The 24,980-nt window shown below is 46.8% G+C and overlaps 1 protein-coding gene across 1 annotated transcript in view; it reads left to right on the top strand.

Moving 5' to 3' along the window:
• Positions 1-24,980, top strand: part of SLC12A8 (solute carrier family 12 member 8) — a 143,569-nt gene that overhangs the window by 69,306 nt on the left and 49,283 nt on the right. The window contains exon 5 of the mRNA XM_081302430.1: positions 18,715-18,828. Within this exon, the coding sequence (XP_081158556.1) occupies positions 18,715-18,828 (114 nt within the window). The remainder of the gene's footprint in view (positions 1-18,714; positions 18,829-24,980) is intronic.

The raw sequence follows: 24,980 nt of genomic DNA, 5'->3' as shown, positions 1-24,980 counted from the left end.
CAAACAAAACACCCCAGAAAACTGATGTGGCAACATTCAGAAGTCCCAGATGGCCTGTGATATGAACAGAGGCTTGATGACATATCTTATCCTGAGGATTTTCTTAGTCTTTGTAGTTAGAAAATCAACAAATAAACAAAAGAACCATCAATGCATAAATCATAAAAGCTGAGCAAAAGGTCAGTAATTTTTTCTTTTAAGTAAGGAAATGGTTGAATGAGATTTTCTCTGAGAAACCCTGCCTGGGGTTAGTGTGGGTAGAAATGCATAAGGACCAAAGCAGAGAGGTCATTCACAGGGAAGAGAAGACAGAGCCTGGACTGATGTAATGGGGGATGGGAGGGAGAAGGAGACCAGATGCAATTTGGGAACCATTTTTGTGATCTTGTTCTCTTAATTTGTTTTATTGATTGATTGATTGATTGATTGTACCAGGGATTGAACCCAGGGGCACTTAATCACTGAGCCACATCCCCACCCCTCTTTTAAATTTTATTTAGAGACAGGGTCTCACTAAGTTGCTTTAGGAACTTGCTAAGTTGCTGAGGCTGGCTTTGAACTTGTGATCCTCCTGCCTCAGCCTCCCGAGCCTCTGGGATTACAGGCAGTGCTCTGCTATTAATTTGTTTTTAAACACCTTTTTGATTTTTCTATTTCCTCCCTTATCAGTCTTCCTCCCATCCTGACTACTGTCCACCACCACCATCAGGAACATATACACTCCTTAAACACTAGCAAACAAAATTTATTTTCACCAGTAAGATCCTTAATTTGATTTTTCTCGTTAGTTTATGATCCAAAATAATGATATTAAAAGATTCAAAGATACTCTTGTAAATCTTTATTTTTCTAGTACTACTGTCTCTGTGGGTAGACACACATGTCAACCCCTGTGTGGTCGCAGGCACTGATGGCCTGGCCACCTGAGATGCTGTGAAGAAAGCACCTGGCACAGTATCTGGCACATGAACTTGAACGTTTCACTTTCTCTGTTAAATCCCAGCCAGCCCCGTCTGTGATCCAGGACTAATGCCTTCTTTGAGTGAAATTCATTTGCACAGTTTCCAGCCTGCTTTGTGTTTTTAATCTTTATCACACACATCCTTTCCCATTGCTGGGCAGGGGGTTCCTAATCTTGGGACTGGAGCTCCGCCACACGTGTCTGCATTGTAAGAATGGGACTGGACAGCTGGGGTCTCTGCCTGGCCTGGGGCCTGCATCATCCCTGATGTGGCCATCATTTGCATGTGAAAGTAATGTCTGGCTCACAAGTCTTCCGCCCAGACAACAGTCTCTTTCACCCTGAATACTGAGTCTAGGGATATGAAGGGAAATTTCTCCTGCTTCTCTGAGAATTTGTGTTATTTTTCTGAAAACATATGAAGTTTTTTCTCCTTCCACCCCCAGGAGTAAACATAAGCATAATGATTTAGAAAAGTGGTTCATGAACTGTTACCCTGCTCTTACTATTTTCAAACTTACTTGAAAGAGGCTATCAGGTGTTTATGTCAGATGTCCAGGTCTGCTGCTAGGTTAGAATCTCACAGTGCCCTTGTCAGACATTCTTTACCAATGGCCCAGATAAAATATGTTACTTTTTGAAACTCTAAATACTGCATATTTCTGCTTGTAAGTAGAAAAGAAAGTAAAGTGGAATAATTAGGAGGAGAAAAAAGTTGTGGGTCAAGTCACATTGCTATACATGTCTTAAATTAAAGATTTGAAGGTGGTATAAAGACCAAAGAAGGTAACAATAGCTAATATTTATTGGCATTCTCAATGTGCCAGGCCCTGTGCTAAGTATCATACATCTCATTTTATCCTTACAATACCCATAGGGTCCCTATGCAGTTATTGTTCCTATGTTAAAGATTAGAAAAAGAGTCCAGAGAGGCTACCTTGCCCAAGATCACATAGCTAATAAATCAGGCTGCCAGAATTTTATTTTATTTTTTTGGTACCAGGGATTGGGATCTAACCCAGGGGTGCTTAACCACTGAACCACATCCCCAGTTCTTTCTTTATTATTTATTTATTTTGAGACAGAGTCTTACTTAGTTTCTTAGGGTCTCCCTAAGTGGCTGAGACTGGCTTTGAACTCACGATCCTCTTGCCTCAGCCTCCCGAGCCTCTGGGATTACAGGTGTGTGCCATTGCTCTGGCCAGGGTTCCAGAATTTGAACCCTGTCTGACCTTGGGGTCTCTGTCCATCTTTCCATCAAGCTCACATTGTTGCTAACTATGACAGCCCCAGTGCAATTTATTGGCTGAATTACAAAACAAGCAGGGCAGGTGGCAAGTGGCATTTAAAACACACTTTTGAGAAGTTCCTAAGTGGTATAGGAAAGGGGTCCTGTAGACACAGTGTTCTGCATCGTGAGAGGTGGTTCTGCACCAGCTCCACGGGTGATGTCGGGGGACTTCACCTGTGAGACAGGAGCCCTCACTTGTGAGACAGGAGCCCTCTTCTAGCTCCTGTGTCCATTGCACAGCTCGGGGCAGAGCTTCGTATGACACCCCTGCTTCACTCCTCGAACTTGTGCTTCCCAACACGGGAGACGTGCTCCAAGTGAAAAACGCTAGGACATCCTCTTGAGGAGAGAGTACCTCAATTGGGCCATCTTTCGGAATCTCTGAACATAACCAAAGAGAGCACAGGGGACAGTAGAAAGTAACATGTGGCAGTTAAAGGGCTGGGTAGGCAGCTAAGAGACTCCACAGCCTGGGATGGTGAGGCACACAGAGCTGACCAAGCACCAAGGTCACTGCTTTCTGGGTCGCCATGCCTCAAGCACAGGACTCACCCCTTATTGCCTTTGTATCTGGCGTCTTAGAAAGCACCTGGCACGAGGCTGGCCTGGTTACACTTCGCTGAGTGACTGACTGGGAAATGAACCAGGGTGGATGAGGATCGTTGAGGCGGATGGACGCAGTTCTAGAAGACAATCTGTGTGGCCTGTGTAGGTGTGATAAGCGCTGCAGAGAATGGAGCCCAACTCCAAGGGTCTGAGTGCAGTGGTCCCCGACATGGAGTGGCAGCTGCGCAGGGAGTGTGACCACACAGGCACCTGTTCCTGCCTTTCTTTCCATCCACCCACTAAGATGTAGTCACTGAAGCCTTGGCCTTGGGGTGCCCGGAGTAGGCTCCAGGATGCCGTGGGCAGTAAGATGGCCATAGTCCTGGCCCTCATGAAATGGTAGGCTGAGTAGGAAGACCAGTGACAGTCACATGTGCTTTGTGATCAGCCCTGTGGAAACACATGCTCCTTGTTCCATGTGATCAAGTCACTGAAACTGAGTGGGCTCTTTTGTCTAATGGGAAACTTACCTTCCAGGGCATTTTGTAAGGATTAGAAATAATGTCTGCCAGGCATCTGTAATCCCAGGTAATCAGGAGGCTGAGGCAGGAGTTTTGCAAACTTAAGGTTAGTCTTAGCAACTTGGTGAGATCTTCTCTCAAAAAAAACAAAAACAAAAAGGGTTAGGCGCTCAGAGTGCCCTTGAGTTCAATTCCTCAGTACTGCTAAATAAATAAATAAACAAGTCAAATGCTGCTATTTTTTTTTCCTAAGTTTTAGGAAGGTTCCCCCCTTCCCCCCCCCTTCCTCTCTAGCTGCTTTTCAGAAAATGAACACTCACTGGATATTGTAGAGAACAAGTTTCTTGGTTTTATTATTTCAATGAGATTTCTCCTCCTCTTTCTGGCTCTCATTAGACTGGCAGAAACCCAACTGTTAAGTTTCTTTTCTTTCTTTCTTATTTTTTTTTGGTGGTACTGGAGATCAAACTCAGGGTCTCACATATGGGAGGCAAGCATTCCACCTCCAAGCTACATTCCCAGTCCTTTTTAAATTTTATTTTGAGACAGAGTCTAAGTTGCTCAGACTGTTCTCAAACTTTTGATACTTCAGCCTCAGCCTCCCAAGTGGCTGGGATTACAGGTCTGTGCCACCATACCTGACTAATGCTACACTTCTTCAGGTATGATACTTTATGATCCCAATATCAAGAAACTGAAAAACATTCAAAAGTAAATAAAATAATAAACTTGAACTGTAAATCTGTAATTGCTGCCTGAATGAACACTATTTTAAACCTACACATGCCTCTTGTGATCATGGTATGACTCCTTCTACACAGAACATTCTTAAGTTCCTCAAGCAACAAAGGGGCTTTAGTTATGGCCTAAAATAAACAAACTCAATATACATTTCTATGTTTTTTTTTTCTTTCAAATTTCTGCATGAAACAAAAGGAAAGTCACTTTTTATTTTCTCTGCTCCAGAGACTTCGGTCCCTCAGAACTCTGCTGTTCTGAATTCCTACAGCACAATCAAATCTGCTCAGTCAGTGTCAGGGAAGAAATACCAAAACTGGGATTTTAGTTCTGGCTCATTCCATGACCTTGGGGAAATAGCCTGTCTGAGCGGCAGCTTCCCCATCTGGTGGGGGTGTAGCTAGGGATAGGTACTTGTGCCCCAAAATTCTATCAATGAAGCAAATGTTGTTACTAAGCTTGAGTACACATATGATTCCCACCCTTAGTTTAATCTGGCAATTGGGGTATTTTTGCTTTGGCTGTTGTGGGTCTCCCAATCAGAGAGAAGCTTCTAGAGTAAGTAATTTAATCGATAAGCCCCAGAAATTGCATTCAAGATTTTACTTGGATAAGTGTATTTTTCTAGGAGAAGCTCCAGAACTATTGCCAGATTTTCAAAGCCATCCTTGACCATGAAAGGGGAAAGATTAAGGATTCGAAGAGAGGAATTTTTAAAGATTAGAGCAGTAAAGAATCGTAAACAAAGGCTCAGGTCTGGGTAAGGATTCCTGAACTTCTGAGGGAAGGACAAACCGTGATCTGGTGATCTCCTGCATTCCTCAAAAAACGAACCTGTCTTTTCTGCCTCTCTCTCTCCTGCTTTATGGCTCTCTATTTCTGGTCTTTTCATCTTTTTCTTCTTTGTTCCTATCTCACCATCTTGTAATCTTCCTCACCATCCACCATCCACTTCCCCCTTATTGAGTCAGGAAAAAAAGCATGACTTCTATCTTTTCTGCCTATGGAATAATATTTTATGTTGCTGTTTTTTTTTTTTTTTTTTGATTAGATGAGTCGAACATTTAATTTTTTTCTGGTCGAGGGAGGAAATATTTTAAGTGTCCTGAATTTCCTGGCTTTTTGGATCTGGCCCCTGTTAGAAGGTTTTCTGCAGGCAGGGGTCTCCACTCATCCCTGCCTGGGGAAGCAGCCAGGAGTGGGTGTGCCTCCAGCCTCCCTCTTGTCCTGAGTTTGATTTTGATGAAGAAAGAATGGCCTACAGAATCTTAGACTCCTGACCCCGAGTCTCCACATCTACCCCACAACTAGGCCGTCTCCATTGGATTATTTTCATTTGCTGGATTTGGCTCTGGAGACCAGAGATAGGAACCACAGGCTGAGGAGGCTGCAGAGGAAGTGAGAGCTGCCCAGTTTCTGTCCCTGCATCTGCTCCAGCTCTGTGGGCAGGAGGAGATTGGCTCCCTGGCCAGTGCTCCAGGGATGGATGCTTGGTGAATGAAGTCACTGGCTTGGGAGGGCTGTTTCACATCGCTAAGCCCTGAGCAGCTGGGAGTTCCTGGGAGGTGAGGGTGACACCCTGAGGGATGGTCTGCCATATCCTGCCAGTCCTCCCCACCAGCTACTCAGCCAACTGAGCTTATGTTCCTCTCTTTGCACCTGGAAGGTGTCCTCTAGGTCTGAGAGTTTGCAGAGAGCTCCCTGGGTGACCACGGAAGGGCAAATGGTGGCACTTTCAGGCATTTTGGGGACACCTACCGAATTGGGATACTTGGTGGGTCTTGTGGGGCACAGGGCCAGGGGAGATGTGCCCTCACATCACTCACATTTGAGTGGGGAATGAGGGCAGCCAGCTGTACACCCTGAGAACCACGGCGCAACCCCAGGCCATGAGTGGGTGGGGCAGAGACCCCAGCTGAGGCCAGCTCTGTAGCACAGAGCCTGGGGATGCTGGCCAGTTGGGGCGTGGGGTTTGTCACAGGTGGAGCTGGTGAGAGAGTGCTGCCTCCTGAGGGTTGGCAGCAGATGATGTCCAAGTCATACATTTGAAAGGTGAATAAAGTAACAAGGACCAGCTTACTTTCCCCCCCCTGTATCCTCAATCTAGGACCCAGATGAGGCCAGTACTAGTGATGCCTGAGCTTGTGGCAGAAGGGGTTCCCCAGGCCTGCTCATCATCCAACTTATATGTCACTCTAGTTGTGGACCTTCATGCTCTCTGCAGACTGCAACACATAGACTCATCTTCAGAGATGCATTCTGAAGACACTGAGGCATTGCCTCAGGGTTAGCCTAATAACAGTGCCCACGTACCCACAGCCAGGCCAGTGCTAGGCAACAGGGCAGCCTCTGGAACACCTCCCTGGGGTGTGCATCTATGGGTAAACTTGTGGGCCACAGAGAGTTGGCAAGTGGCTGTAACTGCTGGTCTACTTTGAAAGATTGCATCATATTTACTATGGTTGTCAGAGTCATGGCTTTGGAGTCAGACCCTTGGGATCAAATTCCAGCTTCGCGACAACTTTTTTTGTCTGTACTTAATCAACCTCTCTTCCTGCTTTCCTCTTTTCTAAAAAGCAAGTAATAATGCCTACCTTGCCATGTTGTCAAAGCTTTAAACTAAAAGAAAAAAAAAGGTCGTAAAAGAAAAAAAAGTTCATGGCTGGCACAAAGTAAGTGCTTAATAAATAATTATTGTTGTTGTTAGCATTGTTTATCCTGAAAGATAGGTCTCTGGAGGCCCCTGGTTTATACTTTTCAGATGGTGTTTCAAGCCGGGTGCAGTGGTACATGCCTATAATCCCAGCAGCTCAGAGGTAAGGCAGGAGTATGACAAGTTCAAAGCCATCCTCAGCAACTTAGCAAGGCCCTAAGCAACTCAGCAAGACCCTGTCTCTAATAAGATACAAAAAAGGGCTGGGAATGTGGCTCAATGATTAAGTGCCTCTGAGTTTAATCCTTAGTACAAAAGAAAAAAAAAAAGATGTTTCAAGCTTCAAGATCTGGGATGTTGTTAAAATGAAAATTCCAATTCTGCAGGTGGGGAAAGGAGGGAGAGGAGAGAGCTGAGATTCTGCATATCTAGCAAGCTTTCAGGTGTTGCTGATGCTGCTGGTCCCAGGACCAGACTTTGCATTATAAGGAAGTTTCCAAGCCAGGGAAAGGCGCATCCTCCTTCCTTCTCCCTCCGTGTTCCCCTCCTGATGCTCTCCAGGGCAGGGTCATCACAACACTTCCTGCTATTTTAACAAGTACTCCAGGACAACTGGTGTGAGCTGGAACGGTCCCACCAGGATTTATGGTCTCCTTGCCCTTGGAGCACCCCAGCGATGGCACTCATTTTGGGATGAGGAGGAGATCCAGAAATCCAGGAGGAGGAGGGAACTTGTCTCTGACCTTGAGAGTTCTCATCTGATGGGAGACCTCTCCTCACTCCCTTGAGCACCTGCAGCAAAGCCACAGGGAGGCTTGCAAAAGAATAACAGGGCACAGGCAGGTGTATCTCTGGTTTCCTCCTTTGAGAATCAGAAGGCTGTGCATGGTGAAATCAGAGCCAATAAGGCCAGTACTGGCCCAGGGCAGCCCAGGTTAAAGGCATGCTCCTTCAAGGCCAGGTCCCACTTACTGGAACCCCCCGACAAATGCTGCTCTCAGGCCTCAGGTTCTAATAGCCATGAATGTTTTTAAAGTGGGAACATGTACTCCAAGAGGGACTGGGTGACTTGGCTGACATTTTTTGTGGGAGTTGGGCATGGTTTAGAGAGAGACACCCAAATCTGTGCTTCTTGACTACTTTCCTGCAAATCCTCTCACCTTCACCCCTAAATAAAACCACATGGGAATAAAAGCCAAAGAATATTCTCTCTGATATGCAGATGCTAACACACAATCGGGGTGTGAGGGCAAGGGGAGGGAAGAATAGGTGTTCACTGGATTAGCCAAATGGGAATGAAGGAAAGGGAGCGGGGATGGAATAGGAAAGACAATAGAATGAATCAGACATGACTTTCCTATGTTCAAATATGAATACATGACCAGTGTAACTCCACAGCATGTACAACTCCAAGAATGGGAAGTTATACTTATGTCTGTATGATATGTCAAAATAGATTCTACTGTCACGTATAACTAAAAAGAAAAATAAAAAAATTTTAAAAAAGGACATTAGCAAAGGGAGTCTTCCTTGCCTTTTGCTTAAACTTCTGAGCACACATGCTCTCTGTTCTAATCTGCCCTGAGCAGCCTCCGGTCAAGTGGCTCACAGTCCTGCCTAGAGCTGGAGTAGCTCCAGCTGCTCCCACGGAGCAGGAGCAAGCCCCAGTCTGTGGTGGAGAGAAGCATCTGGAGGCTGTGGTTCTGCCCTTCACTTTCCCAAGGGCCTTGGCTAGGAAGTGCCCTCCATTCCCTCTTTCCACATCTATGAAGCAAGGAGGAGCCAGGCTGCAGGATGGGGCCCCCGAGGGAGCATTATTCAAAGAAATAAATAGCTTGTTTATTTATTAATTGTAATCAAAACTGCAACATCTAGTTTGCCATTTTAACCTAACTGTACAATTCAGTGGGACTGATCACATCCACACTATTGTGTAACCATTACCATCACAGGCTTCCAAAAGCTTTCTCTTACAGAAACTCTGTATTAAGCAATAACTCCTCATTCCTCTCCCTGCCCTGCAACCTCTCTTCTACTTTCTGTCCTGTGAATTTGTCTTTCAGAACGTTCATATAATCAAAATCATACAATATTTGTCGTTTCACATCTGTCTCTTTAGTTAGCATAATATTTTCAAAGTTCATCTGTGTTGTAGCATATGTCAGAGAGTCATTCCTTTTTATGGCTGAATCATATTTCATTGTCTAAATGAGGCACATTTCTGCATATTCCTTCATTATTGATGGACATGAGTTTCTCATTGTTTATTAGTAAAAATGTTTTATTTTTGCAAATCCCTTGGGGCTAGGCACTGGAGACACCCCAGGAAATAGACAGCAAAGTCCCTGCACTCATGTGGCTCGTAGTCTGGTAGAAAAACAGGCCAGTTGCCAGGCAGTTACAACAGAGATGAGTGGCATCTGAAGGTCTGTGGGGACTCCCAGAACATGTTGGATGTGGGCTTGTGCTCACTGAGTTCTGCACTTGCATGACCAACTGCTAATTTTGTGGTGTAGGGGTCTCCTTTCTTGGGCCTCAACCTTCCCATCTGTACAATGAATTTGAGGCTAACATTCTAGGGCTCTATGGCACTGGATCTTTAGCTATAGCTCTTCTGCACGTGTGTGTATGTGTGTGTGTGTGTTGCTGGGGATGGAATGCCGGCCCTGTGCATGCTATTACTCTACCAATGAGCTACACCTCAAGCCCCAGGCCATGGGATTCCAAGACGGCTTCTGCTTTCCACCTCAACTCCTGAGCACACTTGGGTAGAACTTGGTTTGGAGGGAGAGCTTCTCATGGCTGTAGAACTGAGTGGTGGGAGTGGGGTATTTGAGTATTTTCAGCTGGGTGCTTGCCAGAAGGGTGCTTGGCAGGAGGGTGCTTTGCAGGAGGGTGTTGATGCTGCCTCCTCCATCTGCCCCTTCCTCAGCTGTCTGCCAGGCAAGGATGGGGCAGGGGAGTGGGCTCCCAGGTCAGAACTCCTGGCTAGTGTGGAGTGGTGCAAGGGCAGCCAATTTGGGAGGGGGAGACAAGTTGGGTTAGGATTATTTGGGGGGTGTCAGGGTCAGGAGTTTTGCTTAAACATGGGAAGTGGGATGCCAGAGGCAGGGACAGCCAGAAGGAATAAGTGGTGGCTGGGAGGAACCCACAGTCAGGGTGGAGACTTCCTGTCAAAACAGCCCCCTTATCCTGGCGGGAGAGTGCATTCCTTTCCCCTAGGAGATAAGAAGGCCAGATTTCCCTTTCTCAGGGCTCCTTTGAGCTGAGAGTTGTACAGAGGAGGCCTGTGGGGGCCTCTGGTCCTGAGCAAGGTGAGGCCTCTCTAGTCCCCTGTGCACACCCCCCACCACCATCGCTTCAAAGCTCCTGCCACCTGCCCCCAAGACTCCTTGTATCCCTGGGCAAGCACCAAACCAGCAGTGATCGCACAAGGTTCCAATCCTTGTCACCTCTCATGCCTCAGTTTCTTTACCTGAAAAAAAAAAAAAAAGCAGCTGTTTTGTAGGGATTTGGGGTTTGTATGTGTTGATTCTGGGGACAGCTTTCAGGACAATATCTGGCATAATCTTTTTCAGCCTAAGTGACCATCATTATCCTCACTCCAAGATGCCACTCGTTTCCTGGGGCCAGGGTGAACCCTGGGTGCCCACCCAAGTCAGGCTTTTTTCCCAAGTCACTTCTTTCTATGGTAGACCTTTCTAGGCAGAACTCTCTCCTCATCTCAACTTACTGATCTCAAGGACATGGTAAGAGAGGTTCATCAAGCGTTTAAAATAGAGCCCATGTTAGCAGAGGAAATTATTGATGGGGTCTTAGAAGCCATTCTCCATGAGGCAATGGCTTACCTTCCTCTCCACAACCAAGAAGTCCTCTGCTCAGAAAGAACCCCAGAGCTGCCCTCCTGGGGTGGAGGGGTTGGCAGGAGCCCTTTCTTTTGCTGGACAGCCGCTTTTCTCCCTAGCCAGAGGGGCTATCCTGACATCCACCTACCCTGGCTGTCCAGCACTGGGGGCTTTTCTAGCTGTTTCCTGACAGCCTACCCTCCCACAGGGTGGAGGCCTTCCCCAGAGCCAGGCGAGGCTCCAGGCTGCTCCTCCCTGGGCGGTCTGGGTGGAACTTCCAGGACCTCTGGGCAGCCTGGCCCCACTTCACATTTCCCTGCTGGCCACTGCTGGAGGGTCCAGCCCTCTGCGTATTTTCTCTTTGGGTGGGGGTTCAGGCCTGGAAACCCTGCTCACATCCTCTCCCCACCCTCTGTTTGGAAGACCAGAGTCACCAGGGCTGAAGTCAGAGAGGAGACTGTAGTCTGGTAGAAACTCCAGCTGCCCAGGACTCTTTGGGGGCTTCTTCCAAACCTGTCATGATTTCATCTTCCTTCTCTCCAGGCCACGATCAGTACAGTCTAAATCAATACAACCAGATTCAGCTCCATCTCAAAACACTTTTATCAAACATTTATAGTTGTACCAGGATTATTATAACCCAGTTCAAGGGGAGAGTCCTGCAAATTGGATTTCGTACTATCTGTACTCCACGCTGGACTCTAAATTGGGGTCATTCTTCCACTTTTGACTTCCCCATGCCTTTTGAACAACTGACTGCCAACTCTGCGCTCCAGTTTTCTCAGTTGTTAAAATGGCCCAACAAACTAGACCATTGGTGCCTTCGCTCCCTCCCCTCTCTTTAATCTCTCATTATCTGCACTAATGGAAGACTCCATAGACTTTGGTCTTCTAAAACAGCAGAAAATGAAAATATGTAAGGCCTGATGGCAGTGACTCTAATTGTTTTTTTCATTAATATATGAAAACGTGATTGTGAGCTTGTTTCATGGTTCTGAAACAGGCATTATATTAACAGAATGAGAGGAGGGGAGGCAGACATGGTCTGGAATCTGGTTTGGGTTTTTACATCTGCCATTGGAAATTGTTTGTGCTTTTGAATGATGTGTCCTGAGTCTTAAGAATGGGCATCTGATTAGGCAGCTCTCAGAAATAGAAGGATTCTAGTTGGTCACTGGGGCACATGCCTATAATCCCAGCGATTTGAGAGACTAAGGCAGGACGATTGCAAATTTGAGACCAGCCTGAGCAATTTAGGGAGACCCTCTATCAAAATTAAAAAGAATACTAAGGGCTGGAGGTAAAGCTCAGTGGTAGAATGCCCCTGGGTTCAATCCCTAGTACTGCAAGAAGAAGAAGAAGAAGAAGAAGAAGAAGAAGAAGAGGAGGAGGAGGAGGAGGAGGAGGAGGAGGAGGAGGAGGAGGAGGAGGAGGAGGAGGAGGAGGAGGAGGAAGAGGAGGAGGAGGAAGAGGAGGAGGAGGAAGAGGAGGAGGAGGAAGAGGAGGAGGAGGAAGAGGAAGAGGAGGAAGAAGAAGAGGAGGAAGAAGAAGAGGAGGAAGAAGAAGAGGAGGAGGAGGAGGAGGAGGAGGAGGAGGAGGAGGAGGAATCTAAAAACATCTACCACCCTGCCACTGAGAGTATGAGTGTGGCACCACCTGGGAGCTCCTTAGGAATGCAGAGTCCCAAGAGGAAAGGGCACCTACTATAAGTCTGTGGTAAGACCAGGGCCCCAACCCAAGGGTCCTAACTTCTGGTCTTGCCCTGGTTCTTGCCTTCTTCTCAGGGATCTTATGCTAAGTAGAGGTCACTGTGCCCCATACCCAGAGAGGAGAAGCATAACTGGGACTTCTCCCAAATCCACGGACTCTCTTTCTGCTGGGCTCCTTCCTGATTACCTCAGACTACTTCACCCTTTGCACCTCCAGGAACCAACGCCAAAGCCCATTGGAAAAACTCCACCTGCGAGTCTAGGCAGACGGGGTATGCAGGTTCACTTGCCCCTCTCTGTTCATCTTCGTCTTCTAAGGTTGGGCAGTATCTGAGTAAGTGTCAGCTGCTTGGGCAGAACTCTTGGAGGTGGCTTACATGGCTCTCTCTCCCAGTCCTCCCTGGTCCTGCTCTGTCAGGCTATTTCAGATTTGCTGCAGATCTCTGTTCCTATGCTGCAGCATCTCAGAGTGGTCCAGGTAGTAAAAGATGCTGGCAGGCCCTCCCGGATTCCAGCCCAGCTCTACCACGAAGGGGGCCTCAGGAGGAGTCCACGTGAGGCCCAGTGCCTGGCCACTGTGGAAGGCCCTGTCTCTGTTCCAGGAGCCCACGCTGTACTGTACTTCCTGCTCCTTTGAGGATCTGCAGCGAGCTTGCTCTGTGGCCTTCCCTTGCCCTGACAGCGCCCTGGCTCCCCTCCCCTAAGGCGTTGTTTTGGTGCCTGTGTCCCTTCCCAGAACCTCGGCCTCTCCTTTCCTTTTCCTTGCATAGTTGCTCTTCCTGTGATCTCCCAGGCCCCACCCTCACTTCAGTCTGGGCCAGGCCCCCTCCCTCCCTTCCTCTCTCCCGGCCCTTCCTCCACTCTTTCTATTCCTGGTTGGACCAGCCTCTCCCATTGTCTGTTCCCAGGAAAGGGCTGTCTGGTCAGTGGTCATGGGGGCCGTGGGGGGAGCTGAGCCCAGAAGAAAGCCAGCGCTGCCGGAAGCCCCTGCCCTCAGCCGCAGCCCACAGTGCCAGCATCATTTTTAGAAATCTTGCTTTCTAAGTTAGTCAATAGTAGCAACCCCACACCCACAATGGGGGTGGACTTTCTCACTGCCTCTACTAATTTCAGCAGCTTCTCCGCCTCCACAGTGGGGAGGGGATGTGGTGTGCAGATCACAGGTGCTGCAGGGAGTTTCCCAGTAGCCACTTTAGCAGGGTGGCCAGGTCTCTGATCTTTGGAGGCCTTGGGACCCCACTTAGCCCTGCCAGAGCTACTCTTTGTCACCAGTTGTGACCAGAGCTGATCTCTTTTGCCCGGAGTGGGGTGCTCCTGGGAGCCAAGGGTGACCCCCAAGAACTGCAGCCCACTGACAGCATCATAAGAAGCTGAAGTGACGGGAATTCTAGGAGGCAGAGGTCAAACCTCCCTGGGTGCAGACCTGCCAGGCTTTCCCTCTGCCTGTTCCTGCCTGGGTGTTGTGGTGATTTTCTCTCTCTCTGCCTGTTCTGTTTTTGTTCTGCCTAAAAGTACACAGCTCAAATGGGACCAGGGTATTTTTATTCTGTGGATACAGAAGCAGATGTTCAGGTCAAGCCCAGATACATTCACATGCAGCAGCTGCAGGTTCTGGGCATCCCAGGCCTTTCAGAGCTGGAGGATGTCCGCTGACAGGACCCCAGCCCAGTGACCTGGTTTCTCTAGCAGAGGAACGTAAAGGTCCACTGAGGCAGAGATACTTTGAGGTCAAGAAACAAGCTTTGGTTGGGTGCAGTGGCATGTGCCTGTAATCCCAGCTGCTCAGGAGGCTGAGACAGAAGAGTGGCAAGTTTGAGGTCAGTCTGGGGTATTTAATGAGACTCTGTCTCAAAACTATATTTTTAAAAAGGAGCTGGGGGTGGAACTTGGTGGTAAGAGTGCTTGCCTATCATGTATGAGTCTCTGAATTCAATCCCTAGTACTGAAAAAAAAAAAAAAAGAAAAGAAAAGAACAAGTTTTAGAATCCCCCAGGGAAACCATTCTGCAATAAATTACAGACTGTATGGTGGTGGAAAGCTTTAAATGCAGACAGACCTGGAGTCCAGGGGAGGCTGTGCCTCCTTTCAGCTGCACAAGCCCCAGCCATCACCCACTCCTGAGCTTGTGGTGTTCTACAGGATAGGGCTCTGCCTACCCTCCCCAGATGGCGCAGAGGAAGAGGCCCTGAGCTTTGGGGGCATTTCCAGGGGCTGAATGAGAACCTGTCTGACATTCATCTCTCCCTGAGGGAGATGAGTGCCAGGGCCTAGGGTTCATCTCCTGGAGAGAAATACCTGGTCCTCAGACCAGGGAGAGGCAGTGGGTGACGTACAGGCAGGTCTGACTCCGTACCCTTGTAGGAGTCTTCCCCTTCCTGAGCCTTGGTTTTCTGACCTTTTCAATCTTGCAGCGCAGTTGTGAAGATTGAGATGATGATGTCAGTACTTAGTGCCTAGTGACTGGCCAACAGGAAGTGTTCCATAAATGGCTGGGCAGCATTATTTTCAAAAGCAAGATTGCCCTGTGATGTCCTTGGGGTCACCTGTACAATCTCTGTGCTCAAGACTCTCCTCATTGCCTGGCAGGGACTATAGTATGAAACATTACTGGCTACATCACTCCTGGGTTGCTGTCTACTCTGAGGTGGGGCTCATCGGCAGGCAGGGCTTGGGAAGTTGTAGATGTGAACAGGGCCTGTCAGGACAGTCCCAGGTAGAAGGAGAGGCCCTGGAGTAGCAGGGATGAACCCAGAAGCTTCAGGAATCTAGGCCTCTCCAGACTGTATGCCAAAGGTAGTGTAGATGGAGACAGGGGCCACAGCTTTCAGACTCTCAAAGGGGGCCATGAGGAAAATAATTAGGAACTTTGGTCTGGATGTCAGCATGTCAGACATTCAGAGCTCTTGTGGGAGGGCATGGCAAGTGTGGTGTGCCTCAGTCCTACACCCTGGCCCTGGGGGTGAACCTCGCCCTCACACCATCCCTCCGCTGGCCACTACCAGCCAGTAACAGCAACAGTGCCCTACCTGGGCACATGCTCTGCCTGAGCTCCAGGTCTGGTGGGACCACCAGGCTTGGGGTATGGGAGAGAGACTTGGGCCCAGCAGGTGGGATGGGGATCAGTAGGGCAAGCCTCCATGGGGCTTAGCTCAGGACTGGGGGTCTTGAGGTGGAGTAGTGATGGGGCTGGGTGAAAATCCTAAAGACCTGGGAAGATGAGGGCAGAGGAAAGGAGGCCAGCCGCAGGGGCTCCTTCTCATCCATGGGAGAGATGGACCATCAGGTCTAATGCCTTGCCCTGGGGCGCTTAGTCAAAACACTTACAAACCCCAAATTCTGGTCTCAAATCCTTATTCAGAGGCCTCACACTGTCATGGAGGTATAACTGTGGGTGCGTTCCTTTTCTTCTTTCTTTTTAATTTTATTTGTCCTTTCTTGCTTATGTTTTTCTTTTTCTTTTTGGCACCGAGGATTGAACCCAGAGGTGCTCAATCCTCAGCCCCTTTTATTTTTTGAGACAAGTTCTCACAGAGTTGCTTAGGGCTTCACTAAGTTGCTGGGGCTGACTTTGAACTCATGCTCCTCCTGCCTCAGCCTCCTGACCCCCTGGGCATCACTGTGCCTGGCTATTGCTTATGTTTTTCTCATAAATCACTCAAATTATTTTGGGAAGCAGGAAGAGTACAAATTGAAAGGAAGGGGGAAAAAAGAAAGCTAGTTGTATATCGAATGGTTCCCTGGAGACAGCAGACTCTCAGTTGTGAAACAACTTTTAATGATTCTTTTGTTTGTTTTCCTAAAAGATTATTTTTGATAATTAAAGTAATCATTTTAAAAATGTGGAAATTTTGTAGAAATAAAATATGAAAAAAAAGAATTTCCCTCAATTATTTGTATAATCACAGTATTTAAGCATGTTTCCTTCGAGACTTTTCTTACATGTATAAATTAAAACTTTTTTTTTGTATTTATACCATAACTGGTATACAGTTTTCTTTTAACATAGATAGTTCTCTTCGGTACTAAAATCTCTTTATAAATATCTAAAATACCTCAGTCTTCCATAGTTAGACATTTAGACCCTCCCCCAATTTTACATTATCATAAATAAAACACTGACACAGATCCTTGTCCACAGATTTCTTTTCCAAGTTAAGATTATTTTCCAAGTAAGCAGCAAGACTAGACCTGGATCCAGTTCAGAGAGGCTGGGCCAGTAAGAGTGTGCGTGCTTTTCGGTGTCAGTACGCGTGTGTGTGAGTGTGTCCTTCTGAGTGTGTGTCAGTGTATGTTTGTGAGTGTGTCAGTGTGAGTGTGTACTTGTGAGTATGTCAGAGCTGCATTCCTGGTTGACCCTGCAGGAGAGGGCAACTGAGGCAGGCCTTCTCCCCAACTCATTTTCTCAGCCTGTGGATCTTGTTGGAGTAGAAACACCTGGGTCTGAAATCCCTCTGAACCTTCAGGCGGAGCAGAGGAAAGCCCTCAGGCCTGTGATCAGTTATTCCCCTGCATCAGGGCCCCTATGGGACGGCAGAGGTGAGTGGCGCCTGGTGCAGTGTTTATGTGCTGCAGGCCGGCCGGCCTGCCCAGCTGCACAGGCTCTGCTCAGATGCGCTGGGACCGAGCTGAATCCCAGGACAGGCTGGGCTGGTTTTCTCCTCAGAAAGACTAGTCAGTGGGGTCAGCCAGCGGATAAGCTAAAGTTAACTTAGCTCTTATTGCGTTTTGTTAATGAGGGGCAGGCCAGCTGCGAAGATGCCAAATCATTCAGAAACGTTGTGCAGAGCTTGAGATTTAATATGTCAGAGCAAATCCTGTATTCAGGCAAAAGAAAGCAATTGACAATGATTTTAAGTCCTGACTGGGCTCCCTTGAGTCCCTTGTGCTTCACTGAGCTTTCATTTTATTATTTTTTTGAAAAATATTTTTCCAATGAAGTTATGACTCTTGGAAACTGGGGGAAGCACAGGCGACCTCATTGGACTGGTCAGAGTCGCGGGAGATCTCATGATGGGAAGCTCAGGTCTGGCCAAGCTCTGAGTGGGTGGAGGATCAGGTTCATAGGGGGTTCTGTGACCAGGGCTGTCAGGTGGCCAAATACCCATCCTCTGTGATTGTAGGGGCTGAGGGAAAAGGAGCAGAAATTGCCTTCCCTGGGCATCAGTCAATAGGAACAAACCGTTTCATTCTCAGAGACGAGATTCAAAGGCAGAGCTGAATATCCTGGGTGTTCCTGAGCCAAGATCACTTGACTTGTAGCTTGAAATTCCAAAGCCTGCTAGCACATTCACAGAAGCTGTTCAAAGTGACCTCCTTTGACAAAGAGGCAAAGCACCCATAGGATTGAAGTCACTTGAAAAACTTTGTTAAGGTCACTGGGCAAACATATTTAAAACACTTTAAAGAATTCATATTTGAGATGTTCCTGCTATAAAGTAGTCTCTGAGCAAGTCTAACAGAAAGCTTGGTCGTGAGCTGGGCCCATAGCTGAGAGCTCAGAGTGAAAAGTTCTTTTTTATGTGCTGCCTGTTGGCAGCCTATCTACTGTGCACCGGGCTCTGGGGGGAAGGGGATGCAAAGACTGGATTTTTCACCTATAGTCTTAGTGCTAAGAGCAGGTGAGGGGGAGAATCCATTCTGATCAGGGCAAGGCCATAAAGTAATGCCTGAGCTGCACTTGAAGAACGAACACAATAGTGATGTTCACAGAGAAGGGTCTGGAAGGCAGGGGACGTGGCCTGAGCAGAGGCATAGGATGGTACCAGTAGTGCCCCTGGGAAGATAGATTGTTGGGGAACTGAAAAGGCTGAGGATGGAGAGGATATGGTGGGCTGTTGCCAGATGATTGAGAACTTTGATATTCATCTTAAGGAGTGTGGACTTTGTGTAGCTCATAATGACCCACGGGAACTTTATGAGCAGGGAGGTAACTTGTAAACATCAAGTGATTTTTTTTTTTAATGAAAAGCAAACTCATAAATATATATTCATTGAAAGTGACTCCAGCTATGGGCTCCGGTTGTGACTCAGTGGTAGAGCACTTGCCTAGCATGTGTGAGGCACTGGGTTCGATTCTCAGCACCACATATAAATAAATAAAATAAATAAAGGTTTATCGACAACTAAAAAATACTTAAAAGAAAGATACTCCAGTTATCCCGAAGTCTATGAAGCAAGAGATGAAAATTCCTCCTCCCTAGAGGTAACCACTGTTCTGACTTAGGATGTCATTTCACCCCGTGTATCTATAGATATAAGTACACAAAAGCCAACCCTGTGACAGGAAGGGAGATGGAACTATCAGACCTTCTCCCCCATCTCTTCCTCTCCTCTCTCTTTCACACACAAAACCCTACTTAATATTTAACCTTTATATAAAATACTACTGTAACCAAGGAGTATCTGGGTCTTGTCACGCGGCTCATTTTGTGTTCCTTTGTGTTATTTCAGAGCATGGCTTTGTTGGATACTCACCAGAACTACTACAGAACAACACTCTGCCAGATTACAGTCCTGGGGAGACCTTTTTCACTGTGTTTGGGGTGTTCTTCCCAGCAGCTACAGGTATTACCATTTGGATTCTTTTTCACTCACACATTAGGAGTGTATTTTCTTGATTCCCAAAATTCAGAGTCAGAACTGTCCTGCCTGCACATGCTCTTAAGATGTATATCTGACTTTAGAGATGACATTGGCTTTGACTAAGAATCTATTAGTATAACAATTCATTTACTTGCTCATAATTCCTGAAGGCCTCAGCATGATTTTATCCTCCTTAGCCCTTATACTCATATATTGATAACTCTTGGCCAAATTAACAGAGAGCCTCTATTTGTCTTAGGGCTAAGCAGGATGGATTCCCCAGCATGACAGGCTCCCCTCCTCATACCTACAAGGAGTGCATACTTGGTTTAGAAGCTCTTCCCACCCCCTCTTTTCCCATTGCAGATTCTTCCAGGGGGCCTGGGTGTGTAAGGTCCCGCAGGCAGTGAATGAATCTCTTCACTTGGACCGATTCCCACTTTCCTGCTCTTCAGTAGCCATGGAGCAGCATTCTAATACGAAGGTCCCTGGAGATGGCTTGCCTTGTGCTTGCGTCCCTGGCCTGGAAGGCAGTAAACAAACACATTGATAGGTGACCCACAGGAGATATGTTCAGGAACTGGGCTTGTCCCTAAGGCACAGACTCAGAGGAGCATGTCATTCCCTATTTAGCTAGTGTTGTGAGCTGGAGTGTGGCTGCTGCTTTCTCCTTGTCTTCCGCCCTGTCTCCCTCTACCTTCCTAGGGGTGCCATATCCCTGCTCATTACCCTCTCCCCAAATAGGATAGGAGTAGAGAAAGAAGAAGCTACTAGAATGTCTACGATGAAAAAGGCAGTATGCATGTCAAAAATGTGGAGACACTGGAACCCTCATCCACTACTCATGGGATACAAATGGTGCTACCACTTTGGAAAACAGTGATAGCTTCTTAACAAGTAGACACACACCCAGCATGTCACCCCTGCTTATGTACTGCAGAGGACGGACAAAGCATGTGTTCATATGAAGACTTGTCTGTGAAAGTTCAAAGCAGTTCAATTTGTAATAGTCCCCAAATGAGAGCAGCTTGAATATTCATCAACAGATGAACAGTTAAATCTCAGTACAGCCATATAGCAGGAAACTATTCAACAATAAAAACAAATGAATTATTTACGTACACAACAAATACATGAGTTCAAAACCATTATGATAAGTGAAAGAAGTCAGACCCCTCAAAAAATACCTAAAAAGATAAAATTAGATAATCAAATTCTAGAAAATGCAAGCTTTAGTAACAGCAAGCTGATCAGTAGGTACCTGGGAATGAGATTTAGGGAGCAAGAGGGAAGGATTATTAAGGGGCAGAAAGAAATTTCAGGGGATGAAAAATGCATTTCTGATTAGATGATGGTTTCACAGGTCTCCCCAAATGGGAATATTCATCAATAGATTAACAGTTAAACAAAACTTTTCAAATTGTTAAACTTAAAACATGTACCCAAGCACCGTGGTGCACACTTGTAATCCCAGCCACTTAGGAGGCTGAGGCAGGAGGTTCACAAGTTCTAATCCAGTCAGGGCAACTTAGCAAGGCTCTATCTCAAAAAAAAAAAAAAAAGGTTGGGAATGTAGTTAATTGGTAGAGCACCCCTAGGTTCAATCCCTAGTACCACAAAAACAAACAAAACAAAATCACATATGCGGTTTATTGCATGTTAATTATACCTCAATAAAGATGTTAAAATGAAAAAAAATGACTTTATTCACCTTTCCTAAATTTCACTTTTCCAAAGCCCTTTTCTCTCCTTTTCACGGCCTGCCTCCCTTTTCCTAGCCTCTCCTCTACTCCCTCACTCTCTCCTTTTGGAATTCCAGGTCTGTCTCTCCGAAGAGATGGGTCTTTTCCCACCACTGACTTCCCTGTTAGAATCTTCAGTGGACATTCTTGATTTCTTGCTTTATTTGACTCCTGAGAAGTAATCCACTTCCTGTTTCTTTCTCTTGCCTTGTGTTTCCGACTCTTTACTGCCTGAGTTCATCCTCTTCTGCCTGCTCATTAAATGCTACTGAGATTCATTCTTTTCTTTCTCTACTGTTTTCCTTGGAATCTCATCCCTGCCCATTATTCAGTGATCAGCCCCAGAGCTGATGACTCCCACATTCACAACTCTAGCCTAGACTTGTCCTTGAAGGTTCCTATTATTTATTCATTGTTTACTACATGTGACAGTTCTCATTATTTATTCAGGTTCCCATTATTTACTCATTATTTATTATATGTGACATCTTCTTTTGGCTATCTTGGACCCAACAGGTTCAGAACCAAACTCATCCCACCTGCCTCCAAGTGACTCTTTACCTGTACTCCTGGTCTAAGTGAATGGTGTTTCTGTGCAGCCGATTGCTCATGAGAGTAAGGGGAGTTCTTGGTGATTCCTCCCTCTTTCTCCCAGTATTCTCCAATACTGTCAATTTTACCTCCTAAATACCATGGATTTTCTCTTTTCTTCCTCTCTGCCATCTGACCAGTCTGGTCCAAGCTTCATCTCTCACTTGGATCATTGCTTGACATTCCTTGTTCATGGAAATGAGCCTGAAACTAAGGCTCAGTAGTGACAGGTCCTGGTGCACAAACCCACATTTGCTGGATAGAGTGACTGTAAACCTTCATCCTGCCAGGAAGACTTAAAACTAATGTCAGTCCTTCATGACACCTTCTCCTGGCCTTGCCCTGTTTGCATCCATTCCAGGGTCTTGGGGTCCTACACTGTACCAAGGGATATTGGGATCTCTGGCTCTTCCCAATCTGTGTACAGAGCCAGGCCCTCCTGTTGTCCTGTGTGCAAGGCCTTCAGGTTGATGCTGCCTCTGCACCACTTTTGGGAACCAGAAATCTGCTGACCATGGGGGCCCTGTGGTCTAGGTATTTCCCAGACTGTCCTTTCTGAGGTCTTGCTAAATCTCCCCCAGTGCTGCCAGGGAATGGGAACAAAGTCCCCATTTCTCCAGAACCTCTAGGCTTTTCTTTCCTTGTCCAGGGACACCTCTGCCCAGGGACAGCTACATGGGAATTGATTGATGCAGTCGCACTGGGCCCCATGCAGAAAAGTGTTTAAGGCTTTGCAATTGCTAATTTTTTTTTTTTAATCAAGGGATCCTGAATTTTTGTTTTGACTGAGTCAAAACATTTTGTTTTGACAATATACCATGTGGTAATTCCTGTTCTTGTCCACCACGCTGTCCCAGCCATTTGCCTGGTTCTTTTCAACTTCTTCAATCTTTTAAAATCTGAGGGCCCAGGCTATGGAGTCAAGTCAAAACAGTATGCAGATGAATTCTGATTCTTCTCTGCTGCACATCTTCCCCAAGGTCATCGAATCTAGGTCAGTTTCCTCTTCAATGGACAGAAGAGGAAAGGGAGAAAAGAGAAGGAATAAGAAAATTTCACATCTGACACATTCTAGCCCCCTTCCAACCCCTCCCCTTCCACACTCTAATTGAAGTTCCCTGGGGTCTGGCAGGGAGTCCCTGCCAGGTGAAGGCTGGGTCAAGATACAGGTTAACAGTTACACCTGGGACTGGGACTGTGGGACTTCTTGGCTGGCCATGCTCCAGAGGCAGTCATCTCAGGGTGTCCTTGGGCACCCCAGGAGAGCCCTGATTTTCCCATCGTTTGCATATCCTCCTTTGCCTCTGAGGGCCCCTAGTCCTGTTAAAAAGAGAGGATGCCTGATATGAGTTGCGGGCTGGGGTGTAGAACCTCCTTTCCAACACTTCTTTCAGACAGGAATTAGCAGTGGCCTAAGGTTTGAGGATGCTCCCAGCAAACCAGAGTTGGAGAGATCAGCTAGTTCAGCAACTCTCAATTTGCTTTTTTTTTTTTTTTTTTTTTTTTTTTGTGGTACCAGGGATAAAACCCAGGGCCTCATGTATGCTAGGCAAGAAGCTGTCTACCACTGAACCACAACTCCAGCCTCTTCAATTTATTGCCTTTTAAGTCCATACTCCTCCTCCTCTTCTTCTTCTTCTTTTTTTTTTTTTTTGTACTGGGGATTGAACCCAGGGGTGTTTAATTATTGAGCCACATCCCCAGCCCTTTCTATTTTATATTTTGAGACAGAGTCTTGCTAAGTTGCTTAGGACCTTGCTACTGAGGCTGGCTTTGAACTTGTGATCCTCCTGCCTCAGCCTCCCCTGTTGCTGGGATTACAGCCGTGCTCCAACACACCCCCAACCCATATTCCTTATTGATAATCATTATTAGAAACCTCACAGACACCGAAGGTTCTACCCCAGGGATGGGTGCATTTATCTTCCTTTGAGAATAATCGCTACCTAAGAATATGAGTCAAGATTCATTTTTTTGTGTGTGGTTTAAGTTATGAAAGTTTTATTTTGTAATATTCCAAATATTATAATACTGAATAGGCTGTCACTACACAGTCTTCTTCAGCTCGCTCCTCTTCAGGGATGGGTTTTCCTGCCCTCCCGTTCCCTGTCAGCCCAACCAGGTTGAGAATCACTGATCCTTCCCTTTACCAGCTGGGGAAGGAGGGGCACAGAGCGGCTTAGGAGGACTTGAGAGAGGTCACCAGCTAATTAGTGAGTGGAGTTGGGCCATTGTCTGCTGTGGGGGTTGCCCTCCCCTGGTTCTCTCTGTTTACCAGGACCCCCCATGTAAACATGGTAAGCAGGATGGATGATTTGTACCACTTGTTTCCCCCTGGCAGATGTTTGGTTGAGCTATGAAAAGCATGGATGATTGGCAGTTTCCATGGTGATAGATTCGCCTAGGATTAGCTGTGAGTGAGTCATGGCTGGGGCTCCCTCCAACGCCATCCTCTTCTGGAACAAGAGAACCTCCAGGCAGTGGAGAGGGGAGAGAGGTTTTGAAGAACAGACACTTCTGCCCCCGCCACCCCAGGACATATGACTTAAGTTACTTCAGACATTTTATCCCAAAGGCAGGCGACTTGCAAAGAGCAGCTGAAGATTAGGTGCTGGTGGCCACTCTGGGTTGATGCAGAACAACCTCTTGTCCACACTGCGCTGGGCTCTACCACACTCTGTAGTGGCTTCAGGGGTAGGGGTGGGACTTTGGCCTGGACTGCCTTTGCTTTGTTTCTCAAAGCACTTTCCTTCTCCAAGCTACACCACCAAACTTTCACTGGAAAACAAACATCTTTCCTTACAGGATTTTCACAAACACACCCTTACAACTGCAGCCACTCCAGGGAACCAGGACCTGGTCCATGGAGGAACTAGGAAATGGAAATTCACTGAGAAAAATACCAGTTGGGTGAAGTCACATAACCCTTGTCCCCAAATCCCAAACTCTTACTGGAAGGGATCAGAACCTCTTTGGCCACAGGCAGCAAGCACATGGGTCTGTGGTTGACCACACCCAACAACAACAACAACAAAAATGTGATGAGAAACCAACAGCTTTTGCCAGAGTGTCCCTAGCCACCTTTCCTTGTCAAGATTCCTGTGATTTCTGTGATGCCCTTTGACCTTTTAAGCCTGGCTCCCCTCCTGCTCACATACACACCCTGGGGAGCTCTGCTGGGTATCTCAGATTGCTGTCTGCAGCACCCTCAGCCCCATGGCCCCTTGCTCTGGGTCAGGTGCCCAGAGGTCACTCCCCTCCACCCTCCAGGCCATAGTGCTGACCCCACCTAGTCCCCTACTCCTGTCTTCCCAAGCCATCCCCTGGGTCTCCTCACAAGTTGTATGTCTTGTCGGCAAGAGGACGAGAACCTGTTGAACCAGAATGGGGATCCCTGGTTTAAGATGGGGCTGGGGATGTGGCTCAAGCGGTAGCGCGCTCGCCTGGCATGCGTGCGGCCCGGGTTCGATCCTCAGCACCACATACAAACAAAGATGTTGTGTCCGCCGAGAACTAAAAAATAAATATTAAAAAAATTATCTCTCTCTCTCTCTCTCTTCTCTCTCACTCTCTCTTTAAAAAAAAATAAAAATAAATTAATTAATTAAAAAAAAAAAAGAAATAGACCAAGAAAGGACAACCTGAGGATGGGGCAAGCTTCACTTCATTCTGATGGATTTGTAAGCAGGAGCAGGAGAAAGGAAGGAAGCTTCATAATTATCATAATGCTTGTTTTTGTAATTTTATTTATAGAATTAACTTATAATTTTATTTATTTATTTATTCTAAATTTATTTATTC

Source organism: Spermophilus citellus (genome assembly GCF_964194105.1).
Source record: "Spermophilus citellus genome assembly, chromosome: 7".
NCBI lineage: Eukaryota > Metazoa > Chordata > Mammalia > Rodentia > Sciuridae > Spermophilus > Spermophilus citellus.
The sequence above is the reverse complement of the archived record's forward strand: the minus strand, read 5'-3'. Positions and strand labels throughout refer to the sequence as shown.